Source organism: Ixodes scapularis, unplaced genomic scaffold (assembly GCF_016920785.2).
Source record: "Ixodes scapularis isolate PalLabHiFi unplaced genomic scaffold, ASM1692078v2 PGA_scaffold1__304_contigs__length_218370807, whole genome shotgun sequence".
Lineage (NCBI taxonomy): Eukaryota > Metazoa > Arthropoda > Arachnida > Ixodida > Ixodidae > Ixodes > Ixodes scapularis.
Genome location: NW_024609846.1, coordinates 13,338,612 through 13,354,821, shown reverse-complemented (window position 1 = coordinate 13,354,821; position 16,210 = coordinate 13,338,612). Strand labels below are relative to the sequence as shown.

Here is a 16,210-nt window from a genome sequence, read left to right as displayed (position 1 = left end):
AAAATCATGGGGGGCATGACAGCAGATTCGGCAGGGAAATCATAGAATCATTCGCCATGAACACAGCAAAAAACAACGTGTCAAACCCTTGCCTCCTGCTGACAAAAACTGAGGTTGAATTTTTAAAATCCGAGATAACCCTACCACCCTGGCTTGCACTTCGCTTTTCTTATCTTTCCTTCTCTCCCCCTTCTCTCCCCTACTCCTACTGGGTATAGTCGGCTGCTCGCTGTTGAAAGTTTACTCGTCTGTTGCTAGTTGAAAGATGTGGTTGTTTTGTCCCTGTTTTCATTGTTTTATTCTTTCTTCATCCATGACTTAAACCAACAAGCTCTTCTCCCAAGCATATCTACAATTTATTTCGCACTACGTCCAAAAGCCGCACCAAAAGTGCATCGTCACGCCGTACGTCGTCTTGGGGCCCTAAACTCGTCAAACACAAAGTTGGAGCCCAAAGTTCACGGAGCGCGCCGATTGGACGTCGGCGAAAAAAGTGCGAAGTCATCGTCATGATAGGCCAATCGGTACGCTCCGTCAACTTCGGCTCCAACTTTGCGTTTTACGAGTTTAGCGACCTTGGTGTGTTTCCTATCAGCGGTTGAACTAACGATGCAAAGTGAGTCCGTCGTGGTCGTGCATGTTTTCTGTGCTCGAAGGGCTTAGCCGGCTGAGGGCGAATCACAAAAACAGCGAGCGCCGTGACGGTGCACTTTTGGCGCTAATTGATTAGCTGCATCAGATTGGTGAGTCGGTTGCCCTTGGACTTGGTGTGAAATGGAGGTTGGAAAATTACCTCCATTCTTATATTTCATATCTTCGGAACGAGGGCATTGAAAATAATAATACAACGCCCCCCCCCCCCCCCCCCAAATAAAAAAAAAACTGTTTTCGGTATTGCCATAGTAGAAATTGGAGATAATTAAGCGGAACGACGATACCTTTAAATGTTCGTGCTTCTCTGGCGCAATATTTTAGATTGAAACTCTTTGCATCAAGAAATAGTGAACAGTGTCAATAGAGACGTGTTTGAAGGGTGATTGAGTCAATCGTAGATTGGAAGTTAACTAGTCCTGCCATTGCGATTTATTTGTTTATGTGTATTGGCAATCGTCCTGTAGAGGAGACTCCACACTTAGATTTCACGTTTGGTGCGTCATCCATATACAGCACGTGTTTCTTAATTCTTTTTTGTGTAAATTTACTATGTTTTTATACTCACGCGTGCTTCGATTGCACTTTGTCTTTTTTATTATTATGCGACGCGTAAGAAAGTCTTTTTTTCATGTGTACATCTACACTCCTCTAACAGCCCCGAAAAGCTAACACTATAAATAAATAAATTGATAAATGATAAATAGAACTTACCTAGTTCCAGTCCAAGTGCTATAAGCAGGTGTTCGAAGAAAAAAATCCAGGACAGAGGTTTTATAATCATAGCCTGAATCTATTCTCAGCACGTGAGCAGTTTCTGAACCACCGTGCAGATGTTTTTACTTGGGAACCTCACACGCCTGCGCTTATAGATAAGACTGCCCTGCGAGTTGTGATATGGTGTCCTTTATATGAAGCAATCGCTAGAGCGTCATAATTCGTTTTATCGTGCGACATTGGGTGTGTCGCTATCAGGCAGAAACCGGGTGTTTTACCTGCCCTTCTAGCTTTTATAGCAATGTGCGTGAAGAATTGATCCCGCCGATATGTTTATGCACTAAGATCTGTTTATTTTTTGATGGTGGCACTTCTTCAAGGTAATTGTCATTTTGGGACGTTATTCAATAAAAGATATAGCTCAAGTTGCAAGCTAACCGTTTTTTTACACGAGCCCATTTCGTTGTTGATTGAACAAGTCTGAATTGTCTAACAAGCATGAGCTGATAACCTGAAATCGGTGCCTCTTTTCCGATAAAAGAACATAGGACCTTCATTGCTTCTGTAGCTGGCAATAATGTTCTGCGATAAATGTTTAACATGCTTACCTCATTCGGTACCAGTGCGACACGCATGTTACAAAAAAAAATAGCCTAAAGGCAGCATCACTGCCACAAAACGACTTCTAACATACTCATGTATCTTAGCATTCCTTAAGTTGTGCCTCTTCTGAAATGCGCTAACTTTTTATTTATTTAGAAATATGGTTTTCTAGTACGCAAATTTACTAATATCTTGCAGAAACGTCAGTAACGAAATGACATAGCCACTGCATGTGCCCATGACATACACTGGTACTCCATAGACACTGGCACTGGACCGCAATATTTATAGTATATATCCCAGAGAAAAGACAAAAGTACAAAAATACATTTAAATACCTTCGTTATTAATATTAGATCAGCTAAAACAATTATAAGGATTGACTTTAGCCCAATAAAAATAAGACTTTAATGAATCAACTATGTTGGCACGAGAAAAAAATGGTGCGTTGATAGGTACAACGTGAAGCAATATGATAGCCGATTTTAACATTGACATAAAGTAACCTAGTGCCGTAATCTTCGGCCTCGAGTATGTAGATATACTGAAACAGAGCAAGGCTTTTCACTGTGTTGACATATGTTTGTACGAGGTGAAATAGGCAAAATGTACGTGATCTAGTGTTTCAGTACTTTGATCTATCCTACTTGCGTGGAAGCCGAGTTCCTAACCCCAGAGGGTTTCAAAAACGTATATATCTATACAGACTCTAAGGAGGACGTCGACACGTGCCGGAAGATGAAGGCAAGACCGACGGCCTTCAAATCCAGAGGAGTCAGAGTAACCGTTTCTTGGGGTTTGGGTGAAACCTGGATTAAGGGGAACGAGAGAGCGCAGGAGGCTGCTCGGGAGCTCATTTGTTGTCCCTACGTCCCCACAACAAGCCAGAGAGCAAATGGCGACCACACTTCGCCAGAAATAACCCAAGAGCACTACGATGACGAGGGGTCCTGCGTGATCTTTTGTAGGAACACGCTGTCCCACTACGGAACGGATGCGGTTGGAGAGCTACTGTGCATCTCCGGAGATTCCGAACCGTAACGGCCGCGTCCCCAGCAGTCCGAGCCGAATTTGAGAACCACGTACTGAAGAACACTGACGAAAAAGAACGCGACGATGACGCGTCCTGCAGTCGATGCGCAAGTGGGCAACAATACACAAGCGCAAATATTTTATGGTACTGCACGGAACAGAACCGGATTTTAGAAGAAGTGATCAGAAGACTGCCGCCCAAGCTACGTCCCAGTTCCCTTGGTGAGTATACATGCCCGAGGCACACGTCGCAGCACCGCCTTCGTCGCGGCAGCAAAATTATAAGAATCTTTATAAAGACGGAAGTCTTCAATATCCCCCCTCCTGACCACATTCCAATTCCCCCTCTTTATAATATAAGTATAACATAGATTAGAAAGAAACTGGTAAATAAATAAATACATGCTTAATAATAGTAATACAGTATCAGCACTTCAGCATTTCATTCCCGGTCGATTTGCTGAATGTTATGTGCGGTGATTTTTTCCCGTTGTGAAGTTAATATGGCATTGGTTACATCGATAGACGGTACACTGCATGATGACGCTTGTTGGAGACTCTGTGGATGAGGCAGTTTGACAACAGAGACAGAGCTATATTTGTATGGCAGCTATTTCTGGGTGACTTTAAACTTGACTTACGAGCTACATGCGTCATCCGATACACCTGTAGTTGTGGACTTCAATCCCAGTTGGCACGTGCGGAGCATCACCGACAATCCTTTCTTATAAGAACTCTGCAGCTATTGCGTTCACCACCAAACACGCTGACGGCCAGTATCCTGGCAGGGGAGACGAACCCCAAGGAATATAGTAGGGACACTAGACACTCCCTTCACATTGTCTGAACCGCTCCCTCATCACCTTTCATTCTTCACCCTTCTACGCGCGTGTGCCTACTATGCTTTCTTGTTTGTGTGTGTATGTGTGTGCGTGCATTTCCCATTGCACAGTTTTTATTGTTAGGTGTATTAGGCCTTTTGGTATGGGCCTCCGGCCTTCCTGGTAGACGCCAATTATCCTGGGTTAAATAAGGACATCAAGATGTATAGAGGAAGGAAGCAGGTAATAATACAACAACACGCATATCTGACGTCACACTGCTGCCGTGGTGCTGCTGTTGAAACGGCGCATGCGTAGACGTATCACTTGACGCGGGCCTCGTTTCTGTGCAGGCGTATAGCCCACACGTGGTGTGGGAAAATGCGGACTCGTTTGTCGGCACTGTGTTGGTCTACACAGTACCTTCGAAGAAAAACCCTAAATCGTGCTCGAAAGTATCACAATTCATTCTAAAATTGTATTATTATTTTTTTTTCCGAAACCTCGGCGACAACACTCTGAGTGTGACCACAATTTGTGGTTGGGCGCAATGGCCGCATCTGAGCCAATTACGAGGAAAACAAACGACCACATAAAGTGCATGATTTATGTATGTACAAGTGTCCTATTTATTTCGACACTTATTGCTATTCAGTCGAGCAACAGATAATATTAGAAAGGTCCCGTTGCCGTCTCCGATTTACACTCGTCGCATCGCCTCGTCATAGAAGCGAACATAGAAGTGCCTTTTCTTTCCGCGTTTCCGCTGCCATATACGGGTAGATGAACTCCTCCAGAAAACTTGACACTTCGGTGAAGAGCATGGGGTACTTCTTGTCGCCGCAGACATGGGGACCTCCGGATAACACACCTTGGAGAAGCCAACGATCGTCCTTTTTCTGCAGCACGGGTCCACCGCTGTCACCCTGTTGGGTGCAATTGAGCGCTGCTTTACATTTGAGAATCATAATGCACCCCAAGAAATCTAGGGTGTCTACCAACCTGCAGTGCACATGAGGGAACCAGTCGCTACATTCTACGGCAAATGGCGAAACTCAACACACGCTAAAACCTCAAAACCAGTTCTGCGCTATAATTGTACAAGTTATTATAATTGTAATTGTCATTGAAGATAAAATTTCTTATCCAGTGTCATTGCCCGGACTATTTTGCTTTGTGTAAACCAATTTTTAACATCGTCATTCGTTGAGCTGCTTCCGTAGATATCAGAAATCAGCTCTTCAAAGTGCTTGGCGGGAAAGTAGACGCATCATATTCCTTAGAATGTGTGAAATCCATTTTAATGCCAAACCCTACTGTATTTCACACACGAAAAAAAAGAGAGCCATTTGCATAAGAGAGTCAAGCGGATTGTAAACAGATCAACGACGTAACGTGTTGCACACGCGTGAATGTCTGCATATTCATGTAAAAAATGAAAGCCGTTTACAAATCCCTGTAACGCCGAATTGGAGCGCAGCTCTTGAGGAGGAGTAAGGAAGGGTACTGAGGGGGGTCACGTCACCTGCGGGTAGTCACGTGACCCCGCGGGGGGTCACGTGATCTCGGGGGAGGGGGTCACGTGACCTCGGGGAGGGGGGTACGTGACCTGGAGGGGGGGGGGGTCACGTGACCTCGGGGGGGGGAGTCACGTGACCCCCCCCCCCCCCCGGTTACGCCGACGCCGCTCAGGCAGGAAACGGGCCCCTAAGAGCTGAGCTCTAAAATGTGACACGGGCAACTCGGCTATTATAAAAGTAGCCACTGGGATTCACGACGTGCGGCACTTAAAATAAAATGTATCTGTATTCACACCAGAACATTTTACGCATTTATAATATAAACATACACGCACACACAAGAGAGTGCGGTTGAACGTTCTAGAGCATGTCATTTATATAACGGGATTGAAACGCTCGAGTTCAAAACAGTGTGCAAATAGAGGATAGCTATGAACGTGCGTATTAGTGAAGAGAAAAATACAGTCGAAGCTTCGGCGAATTGCTGAGAGCATGTTAAAAGCGGTTGTGACACGCTGGCAACAGAATTTTACTCGGGCCCAGGCTCCGCCCGAGAAACTTTGTTTGTTCGAGAGTTGACAAAGCGATCTCGAATGTATCATTGCCGAGAGCATATTAGGGTATAAAACGAAAACGGACGACCCGTTGAGTTTCCCACTAACACATATGCTTTAACTAGGACTTTCTGTTCTCTGATAAATCTACAATACTGAATGTCATGCCGAAAAGGGTTCAGAATGGAATCGAGTTAATTTAAAAAAGTCGATTGCCCATCTCTCTACACAATGCACGTTGGACCGATAAAGTTGGGCCTTGTCGAGCGAGCGACGAGGCGTTGAAACGGGTTGACTCAAAATAGCAATCTGCATGTGACGAAGCGGAAATATGATTAGCTGTACTCATTTCTAAAGCGTTAAAAATTCCGATTTACCAAAGTACCAACATCATTTTATCATGGAATGAGCGCTACTACCGTATGTGAGCCAAGCCTCGCCATTCTTCGGCTTATTTTGCCTTCCACATGGAAACACGAGCACCCCGTTTCGTCTATCACATTCGTAGCGGCCACACCCACTGCGCGACATTCAAAGACGACATCGGCACTTTTTTTGCGTTTTGCTCGGACAGAATATTGGCGAGAATAAAACTTCATCAACGAGGTTACTGCCCTGAATGAGGACTTTTAACTTCCCTAATACTTTTTATAGCATCTGTCCAATTTTAAGGGGAAGAAAAAAAAAACTAGCAGTTTGTCTGCTTTAAGAGGGTCGCGCTGTGTACCAACTTGACAGTACTTGTATGGTCAGCGAAATTAATCCAGCGCTTTAGTATTCTCAGGCCAAATTTCCTTTTTGGGCTCGATATTTGTTTCATAAGCGATTTTTCTAAATCACAGTAATTGACCTAACGTGTGTTTTGCTGGGAGGTTAATGTGCGCGCATATTTAGATCATTTACCTCACAGGTGGAACCGTAGTCGTGCGTGCCGCAGATCGTGGTTCCCGGAATGGTCAGGTTGAAGTCGACGGAACACTTTTGCGGCTTCAGGAACCGCGTCTTTACCTGCTTCAATGTCGGTGAGGCGTGCACTCCTTTAGCTGAAACAGCAAACGATGAAATTGGAAAACACGTCGGCAGTTTATGTCATAACGTCTACTAAACCAAGCTTGTTACATCTATAAGCCGCAGCTCAAATAGCCTAAGCACAATCTTCCAGCATGGCAAACTCTAAAATTATTTTAAAGCCATATGCTTTCCGTGATCAGCCAACGTTTACTAGGCAAAAATAAAGAACAATCAATGTGTTGCTTTAGATAGTGATATAACACTACCATGGTATGCGCCACATGTTCACCAGCGTAGGAGGTTTCAAGACCATCCATTTAGCTGTCAGATGTATTGAAGCACTTACGATCATTAATTCCCCATCCGGTGATATAGCCCACTGTGCCGCTTTCTACTGCTTCGCCGCTCCTCGGCAAGCACGCTGGTATGATATGGTCCGTAAAGTTAACGGGCCGTTTCAGCGTGATGATGGCAATGTCGTTCTGCATGGAAAAAAATACAATTTTGTGGGTATATCAGGACTGGCCATAATGGCATGGCTTAGAACCGTAAACAAAAAATGTAGTCTTTACAAATAAAACCGGGGAGGGGGTCTTAGCTTTATTTTAAAAGCATACTTCTGATGTAACACTGGCTCGAATTATAGGTGTTTTGCACGTCATCCTTTACGCCAAGAAATAGGTGAGAGCCTGGTTGGAATGTATTCAGTGTGGTTGTATCGGTGTCGAATTTAAAACCTATAAAGAATGTGATTGCATCAATAATAGAGAGTAATTAAACCCCACGGCGTTTAATTGTTTTTTTATATCATTAGTTCTATGCGTACAAGGACGAGGTCACCTCTTGAACGGTCTGCACCAGAGCCTCGCATGGCAAGACAAGGTAGTAGCGATATCTATGTTAGGTTGACCTCTACATTCCAAAACACAGGCGTCTGAATCTCCAAGGCCTTGGCTAATTACAAGGTCCAAGTATCGCTCTAAGGTGATCTGCGTTTCCTCTCTTTTCATGACGTTTTATTTGCACGTGTACATTTACACAACTCAAGCCAGTTTTAATTTGAAAATCGTATCTGTCTTGCATGTGGCCGAATGATTACTGACACATTTTATGAACAACCATCTGTTCTTGGTATCAAGTATGCTTTGTTTTAGGAGTTTCCAGATAGCGACAACCGCAACTTGACTTTCAAGGGTATAGTACCTTGTACTACGTCCACAACATTCTCATATTTCCTGAATGAACCGAACGAATTGAAGTAAGAGCGTAGTGAATGGGATTTCGTATTCTAAAACGTACATCGATTGATTTAACGGTAGGTTTGCTCCGGCCAAAATGATAATACAATTTTTTTAGTTAAAATACGAGCTAGTAAGTTAATCATGCCTTGCGAGAAATTTCATGATGTAGTAATCTTGAAGGAAAAACAGCTTTATTCTGCATTTTGTTCCGAGGTAACACGATTTCACGGAGTGTTAAACAATACTATCTCCAGAAGAGGCATCTCGGCCGAATTATATCAAATAAGAAGTATACGAGCAGAACTGTCTTAATAGTGATATGTTAAATTTGCGGTTGGTATTCTACAATTTTGAGACAGTTATGTTACCAAGGTGTAATACATTATAGGCTCTGCGATAAATTGGTTTTTATAAAATGTTGCGTTTTATATTGGATTCCACCATTCAAAAGAAAGGCTCACACTTGATACTCAAATACAAGTTAACAGATACGATTTGCTGGAGATACTTTGTTGCCGCTATGGCAAAACGTTTTGAGTGTGTATCATGCATATCACCGCAATTGGCTTTAGACGGTCATCTGCACCCTCTAAAGCTTTTTAACAATCTCCGTTGCTTCTAGTATTATTAAACCCATTTTAAAGAACAGTGTAATATTGAATTCCGTGGCACTTCTTTTGTAGACTATAGTTTCAGGAAAAAAATTTAAGTAGAAGGGCTAGTTTCGCAACCTAGATATGCGGTGTATATGAACTAAAAGTAGATGATTTCTCCCTAAACACGAAAACCAGGATGCACTAACGTAATATCAATTAGTATTTTTCATCTGGGTATAATCAATAATCTTATTGTAGGAACCTTGAAGGCTTTAAAAAAAAGGAGTGCATTACTTCGAAAACCTTAAAATGTCTTGCCGCTCGTGAGAACCGAGAACAGTTGATATATCGTGCGGCCTTCAATACTGTAACATTGTTTGTGTACTTCACTTGCAATTGTGTTTTTTATATGCCCATACATTTGTTTACTCAAGAACTGTCTGGCAAAAGTGTGACTTACGTGACCCGTGTAATTTTTGTGAAGGCAGACTTCTTGAACGTCAACAGCTACTTCTCCGCTGTCGAGGAAGGTCCTCTTGTACGAACCGAGGTGAACTCGGATTGTCTGTGAGGGTCGTGTCCTGTAAAAAATGTTACAATTGAAAACGAGCGTGTTGGTTAATAGATACAAAACTTGAAAGTATAAAACAGAGAGGACGAGGACGAGAACAGGACATCTTTCATAAGTGAAAGATGTCCTGTTCTCGTCCTCGTCCTCTCTGTTTTATACTTTCAAGTTTTGTATGTAAAAAATGCAATGAAAGAAATATTTTAGGCCGGAATTTGGTTGTTAAGTATTGTCCTTTTTTTTAAATATCACACACAAACAAACAGTCATAAAAATGTTCGATATAAATCCTGCAATATATCACATAACACTTTCGAGCTTGTCGGATGTAGGTCATTGCAAGGAATCCACTACTATTTTTTGGATTATTTTCTTTGTTTAACATTCAGTATAGCTCAAAACCATTTAACTTGTTCACTCTAAATGGTACATTAAAGCAACTCGACTCTCGGGTTCGTTAAGCACTGTGGTTGATTACACGATATTTTTGTATATTACACTTATTAAAGCCTTTCGCACTGAGAAACAACTCTTAATATTTGGGCAGTTACATTTCTTAATTAATTTTTGCTTACTACCCAAAAGATCGAACGCAACAACCGACTGCTGTAGGTCGTACAAAAATGGCTTCAATCTTCGTAAATAATGGTTTTCCGTAGTTAAGGACTGGATGGTTTATATTAGTAGACAATTCATGTTTGCACATTGAATATTTGAATACAGCATTACGAATGGTTGCGATCGTTTAAACAACCAGAAAATCCACTTCTTTTAAGTGTTTTTTTTTGTCTATTAAGAAGCACTGGAAATTATATACTACACCTTTAGGACGGAGGTCTTAATATGTTTAAAATGAAGTTGCTTGCACTACTACTATATGCATCAAGTAATCTAAAAAAAAAAACAAGACACCCAATATAGTATACTTCGCCTATCAATAAATTGCGTGGTTCTATGCAGTAGTTGAAGTTCCTCAAAATATTATGCGGAATTAGCGATAGAGTGTAGTGTGTGAGTGAATCAAATCTAGAAAAATTATTGGCAGGTGTCATCTACTCTACATATGCATCAGTTATTTTCTAAAGAAACATGTACTTAAACCCTGAACGCATATTTCTCCATGATGCACTCGAAGAACCTAGAATCGTTAGTGTATTATTCAGTTCAACTAATGAGTAGGAATATCGAAATCATTCTCCACTAGCCATGCAGTATAGTGAATTGCGGCGTACTGAGGGGCCTAAGAGTCCGTCCCGGTTCGACTACGGTAACTGGAAGAAGCCTTGGGTTGATGTTTTTATCGCCTTTTACTCCCGTCCATCGAAATTGGTTCTGAAGTGGGAAGAAATTACGTCCCAGGAGCCTGCATGTCGTGCTGTCCGTCGTAGGGATCTGAACCCTGCTGAAGAACCTGCCCGGTACACATGAGCCCAACGCCTCCGCGTGCGGGTCAGTCGGTCCGGTTTTCCGAAAGAGATCAGAGGGTTATCAAAAGCAGTAGAAATACTGTCGGAAAAGACGAGTGGACGCAAGGGCCGCTGTTTTTGTGATGGCTTGTCTCGTGTCTGCTCAGCTTCGGTCGACTGTCGGGCATAATGGGCGGCAGCTGAGGAGCTGTGCGTCTGCTGCCTACACCTAAGCTGCCGTGCCACCGCTTGGATTGCGGTAGGCCACAACGTGAGGCTTCTATGACGCCTTCAGGCAGAAATCGAGGCACCAAGAAACAAGGACTTGGTAAAGACACCCATCAGAGACTCCTTTCACGCACCATAGTTTAGCTAATGGTTTAAAGTCGATGTCACTGCTCGCAACCGAGTAGGGTGACAATAAACTCGGCCTTGTGTTACATACCTCACGCAGTGCGCGGCTGTGATGATGTGTCGATCCGAGACCAAAGCTCCGCCGCAAAACTGCTCAGGCCTGAAGTTGGACTTGGTGTGGATGGCCGCGTTCCAAGGCCAGCTGCCTGGGACGGCTGTGTCTCCTCCTAAGATACGGTCCTCGTACTCGAGTTGAGGCTCAACTTTGGGAACACCGCAGGATGGAACTAGAAGGGTAGACGAATAAAAATGTTGAATATTGTTAAAAAAGAAAAAAAAAAACTTGTCTTCTAAGAAATACAAAAAAAAGTTTTTCTTGGACGTTTTATTAACTCTAAAAATGCTCATACGTTCACTTTCTCGACATGCTATCAAATAATCAATATCTTCAATGCACAGAGTTAGTTTACCAATTAGTAGCACAAAATGTGTTTTATGAGCTGAATTTTATGAGAAGACCGTCGCTAAGAACCGCCATGGCAAACCATCACGAGGAATCATCAAGAGCCGTCAAAAACAGCGATGACGTGACGTGGCACCGTCACGTAAACATGACGTCATAACGTCTGTAAAAGATGATGATGACATTATCATAACGTCATTATGATGTCAACGTGACATCAGGACGTAATTAAGTCGTCACCGTGACGTCGGGAGTTCATATGAGGCATTTTGGACGTGACAGTGTCATCACCGTGACGTCAAACGTCATTATAACGCCTCGGTGACGTCCTAGGGACGTTGTAAAATTACGTTGCATCATGACGTCATGTCGTGTCACAATCAAATGACGTCACAAAACGTCACGCGTACATTGCCGTCTCTAGCTCATTCACAACACAATCCGTGTTTCCACGTTTTTGTCAGCATGATCAAGCGTATGTAAATTAGTATTGATTTATTTGCAAGTACTGATGATGTCATCTCAGGTATTCTTGCAGGTTGGAAAAGTATACGAATTCAAAACCTCAAAAGGTTAAACGGTTATTTCCATTCAGAACACATCGCGTAAATTATTGCAATTACGGAATCTTGATACGAAATATTCCAAGTAAACCTGTTTCCGTACTCTACAATTGTCCGAGGGAAAAATCATAATTTCAAAGAATTGATGGGCGGTGGGAAATATTAAATAGTAAAAGGGTGTGCCCCACGGGTAGCACAAAGAGTAAAAACCTATGCACTTATCAGCGTTTGTTTACGCTGCCCAAGTATGTGTCGAAATAAAACTCGTAGCCGGCAAATTCGGTTTCTATTTTACACTGAGGCAGCTTAAGCCCATTGACAAACCTGTAACTATCTTTAGACCTAATCATAAAGTTTTAGATGTGAAACGCAGCCTTACTTTAGCATGGTAAAACGTCAAGTTCACTGTTACATTGCAAACTGAATTTTATTTTTATGTATATAAACATTTCCTTGGGCTCCGTCATTCACTGAGCCGACTTCGCAGAGCGCAGCAATCGACTCTCCAAAGTGCATTGCCCGAAATATACCAACTTGATTTGTTAAAGGCATTTTTTATTAAACTTCTCAAATAGTCTAAACTTGTTTCACTTTAATATTTAAATAGGACGATCAAGCAATCTCTAAATCAGGGGCCCAACGTGTCAAAACCTGTTCGGCTTCTTCGTCTGGGCGACTATGGAGGAAATGATAACTTCCCTTTGCCTACATAATTCAGGGCGTTTTCTTACACTGAGTTGGTACAACGTTGTTCTTTGTACTTTCAGATATCGAATACATTATTTAAAATGGTCGGTCAATGATTTAACAATATACAGCACGTGTAGGAGGAGAGCAGTTTTCTTAGGAGGACGGGAAAAGGCCAACGATTGGTCTATCCGTAGCAAGTCATACGACTAACGAGGCACCGCTGGCCATCGAAAGGGTAATCCGCGCTGAAATTTTAAATATGTGAAAGGCTTGCTGCGAGTATCATTATAATTTGTGAACCGAAACGCAATTATTAGATAGTCATTTGATAACCCCCCTTTACCCTTCTTGAAGGACTACCCAAACAGTAGGACACTTAAATGTTTATTGACTCATTCAAATATGCCGAGAAACCTAACATTGCAACCCGGAAGGTTTCTAAACTAACTAAATAGTTGCACATTGAGGTCCAATCTGAACGTTGATCCCTATCCCGTATCGCCGCTGCGGAACTTTGGTTTGCCTTTCATTGGCTGCGATATTAAATGCCGTCAGAGAGGCAAGCATTGCAGTACACGGATGCGACAGCGAGGAAAACTTGCAATGGGACGTTTTCATATAGTTGCTGGTTTCAACGCACTGGTATGTACACTATTTCCACTTGACGTCGTCCGGCGCGCAATTCATGTTTTCAGTGTTATTTTAAGGTCAATAGAAATACTGAGCTTTCACATTGTAGTTATTTTCATTCATTTCATTTATTCAACCCTTAAAGGCTCATAGGGCAAACTTAGTGTCTACCCTTTTCTTAGGTTTCGATAGGCATCACTAATATTGATATCCGTCGTCGACGCTGGTACTACAAGGTAATATAGACAGGACGACACAAAATAATACTCTGGTGACTACTTTCGCCACCTTCGTACGCATCCGCATTCTTCCATCTTATGGACTAACAAACTAAGATAAAGCTATCTACAAAATAGATTCTCAGTTGGTTTACAAAGTCAATCATTTAAAACGGGATCAATCATTTAAATAAAAAAACCTGAGAATGAAAGTTATCTAGCTGGTGTTCACGTCCAAACAGCAAGAATCCCAATGTTCATGTTCATCTTACAGACCTACAACTTTCAATATGAAATTTCGCGGGCGAAACTAATTGTCTATTGTGTAGAAAGCTCACTCACCATTTTGAGTCAGTGCGCACGACGTGTATAAGATCAGGAACACCAGCGCTGAGGGGATTGCCATCTTGTGGATTACGATCTCTTCAGTTCATTACCAGCGGAGCCGTATTTAAGGCGTCCAGTTTCCGAGACTCTTGAGAACGCTTTGGGAGACCTCGCAGATGGTGCGGTCCCAAGGTCCAGCCACCATATCTTTCCTCCTTTTTTTCTCCTTGGCTGTAGGCATCATTTCGCAGAATCAGTGATCTTTTTTTATATGTGTTAAAGACTTCGCCCACTCTCCTTTTTGTTCTCTATCGCGCTCTTGAAAAGCCTGGTCGCCGAACGGGTTTCACCACAACCATGTGTTTGTGCGTTAGAGCTGGTCTCAGGTGGACGCTCACAAACAAGAAGTAATTTGACATGTTTGTTTGCTGTTTTTGAGCTTGAACAGCAGTTGCTTGACCTGGCGCAACGCAGGAAAACGCGCGTGTACAAGAACACGTGGGGCGCCCAAGCAATTAATCAGGGATAGGAAGAGGAGGGGCTCCTTAAGCACCTAAAGTAGCGGCAATGACTCCTCGATTCTGGCCGTTCCTTCGCGATCGGATGTTGTGAAACACGTTTTCGCAGGCATATTGAGAATCGTTTTGAAGCCTTGTGTGCGGGACGCTTTTTTTACAAGTACTGGCTGTAATGATTACAGGTGATTACCAACACCACACTTCGCAATTCCGCATCACGCTTTGACGTCTACCCATTGCGGAAGTTGGTTGATTGCGTACGCAATCTAGTAACCGTGTTTCGGTCGTTGCAGTCGCTGACAGCCAAAGAAGTACAGGGCGTCGCCATTCACAATATTTTTATTCTCATTCCGCCAGCAAATATGATGCGGGATTAGCAGCTCAATAGTGGGCGTCCCAAAAAAATTCACATGGTTTTATTCAGCGAGAAAAGTAACTAGGCATCGGCGAACCCCCCTTCTTTTCTCAACTGTAGAGCCAGCAGTCCAAACTAGATGCCAAATTTTCAGCACTTACTGTAATTTTATTCACACGTTATACGAGATTTTCTTAAATTTGCAATGGGAAAGTGGCGGCCGACAGTGCACTCGAATACATGGAGCTCTTTGGCGCCAGTCACCGAAAAACGGGCGAAAACAAACACCATTTTCCCAATGGAGTTATTAAAACATGAGTTATAACGGTTTAATATTATAACGGTTTAATATTATAACGGTTGGTGTTGAAACTTTGCCACCTGGTTCGGACTGATAGCGTTACATTTGGGGGGAAACGGCGTAATTTATTTTTGCGATAAAAAAAAACTGTAAATTTTTGGGGGCACGTCATAGCCGAAGGATCACTACAAAGTAAAAATTGCGAACATAGAAAGCTACGTCCTGCGTTTCTGTTTATCTATCAGTGATTATACCAAATGAGTCTTGACTGAGGCAATCATCACAATTATCGATGAGGTGTTGATTGGTTAATCAGTAAACATTAAATAAATCATCATTCATTTTGTTGTTTTACGTTTTAGAGACAAAGATGGTGAGAGAGAAAAAAGATTACTTCGTATTTTAGTAAGTTTAAAATAATCATACTTTTTTACTGAATGGGGGAACCTTCGTCTTCAAAGGTCACTGAAAACTTCGGAAACGCGGAACATTGACTAATATGTTCACATTTTTTGCTGGGCGGTTCGTTCTTCGGCGCTCTCATCGGCTATGCCGCAATCTCCTCTGGACTTGAAGCGATTATAACTAAAACAAAAAAGCTTTCTCGTGAGTACAAGAAACTAGCGTAGATCTCTTGAGTTGTACTGAGTGCGGTTCTAGTATCTCCTCACTTCGTACGCATTAAAAAAAGATGGCGCGCCTATTTGTTCCTGCAAAGCACTCGAGTGATTCAATTGGGAAGTCCGGTGCGTGGCGAGGCTGAGCACATGTTTTAGATTAAACAAAAACTGTCTTGACAGTAACACCGAGCGTGGCATAAAAGCAGCTCAAATATCACGCTCAGTGTCGCAGCGCAGAGCGCTTGGTTCAATTCAAAACACATTTTCGGCCATGCCACTCAACGCGAGCTTCATTTCTTATATTGCGCGGATTGCCTCGCCCAACAGATTGGCGAGAAACAGTCAGCGACAGTTTCAGGACACGCATGATGTGGCTTTTGATGCTCACGCTCCTTTCTAAAAACTCGATTCTTTCATGTTCATTCTGAAAGTTTTGTCTGCCATTGCGTAA

At 42.6% G+C, this 16,210-nt stretch overlaps 1 protein-coding gene across 1 annotated transcript; it reads right to left on the bottom strand.

The window, feature by feature from the left end:
* Positions 1-4,460: 4,460 nt before the first annotated feature.
* Positions 4,461-14,111, bottom strand: LOC115309194 (chymotrypsin-like protease CTRL-1). The gene is made up of 6 exons (XM_040212019.3): positions 13,981-14,111; positions 11,166-11,361; positions 9,207-9,327; positions 7,256-7,391; positions 6,802-6,941; positions 4,461-4,750 (listed from the first exon to the last, which is right to left on the bottom strand). The coding sequence occupies exons 1-6, from the start codon at positions 14,042-14,044 to the stop codon at positions 4,547-4,549; spliced, it is 861 nt and encodes a 286-aa protein (XP_040067953.1). The 5' UTR covers positions 14,045-14,111; the 3' UTR covers positions 4,461-4,546.
* Positions 14,112-16,210: the final 2,099 nt, after the last annotated feature.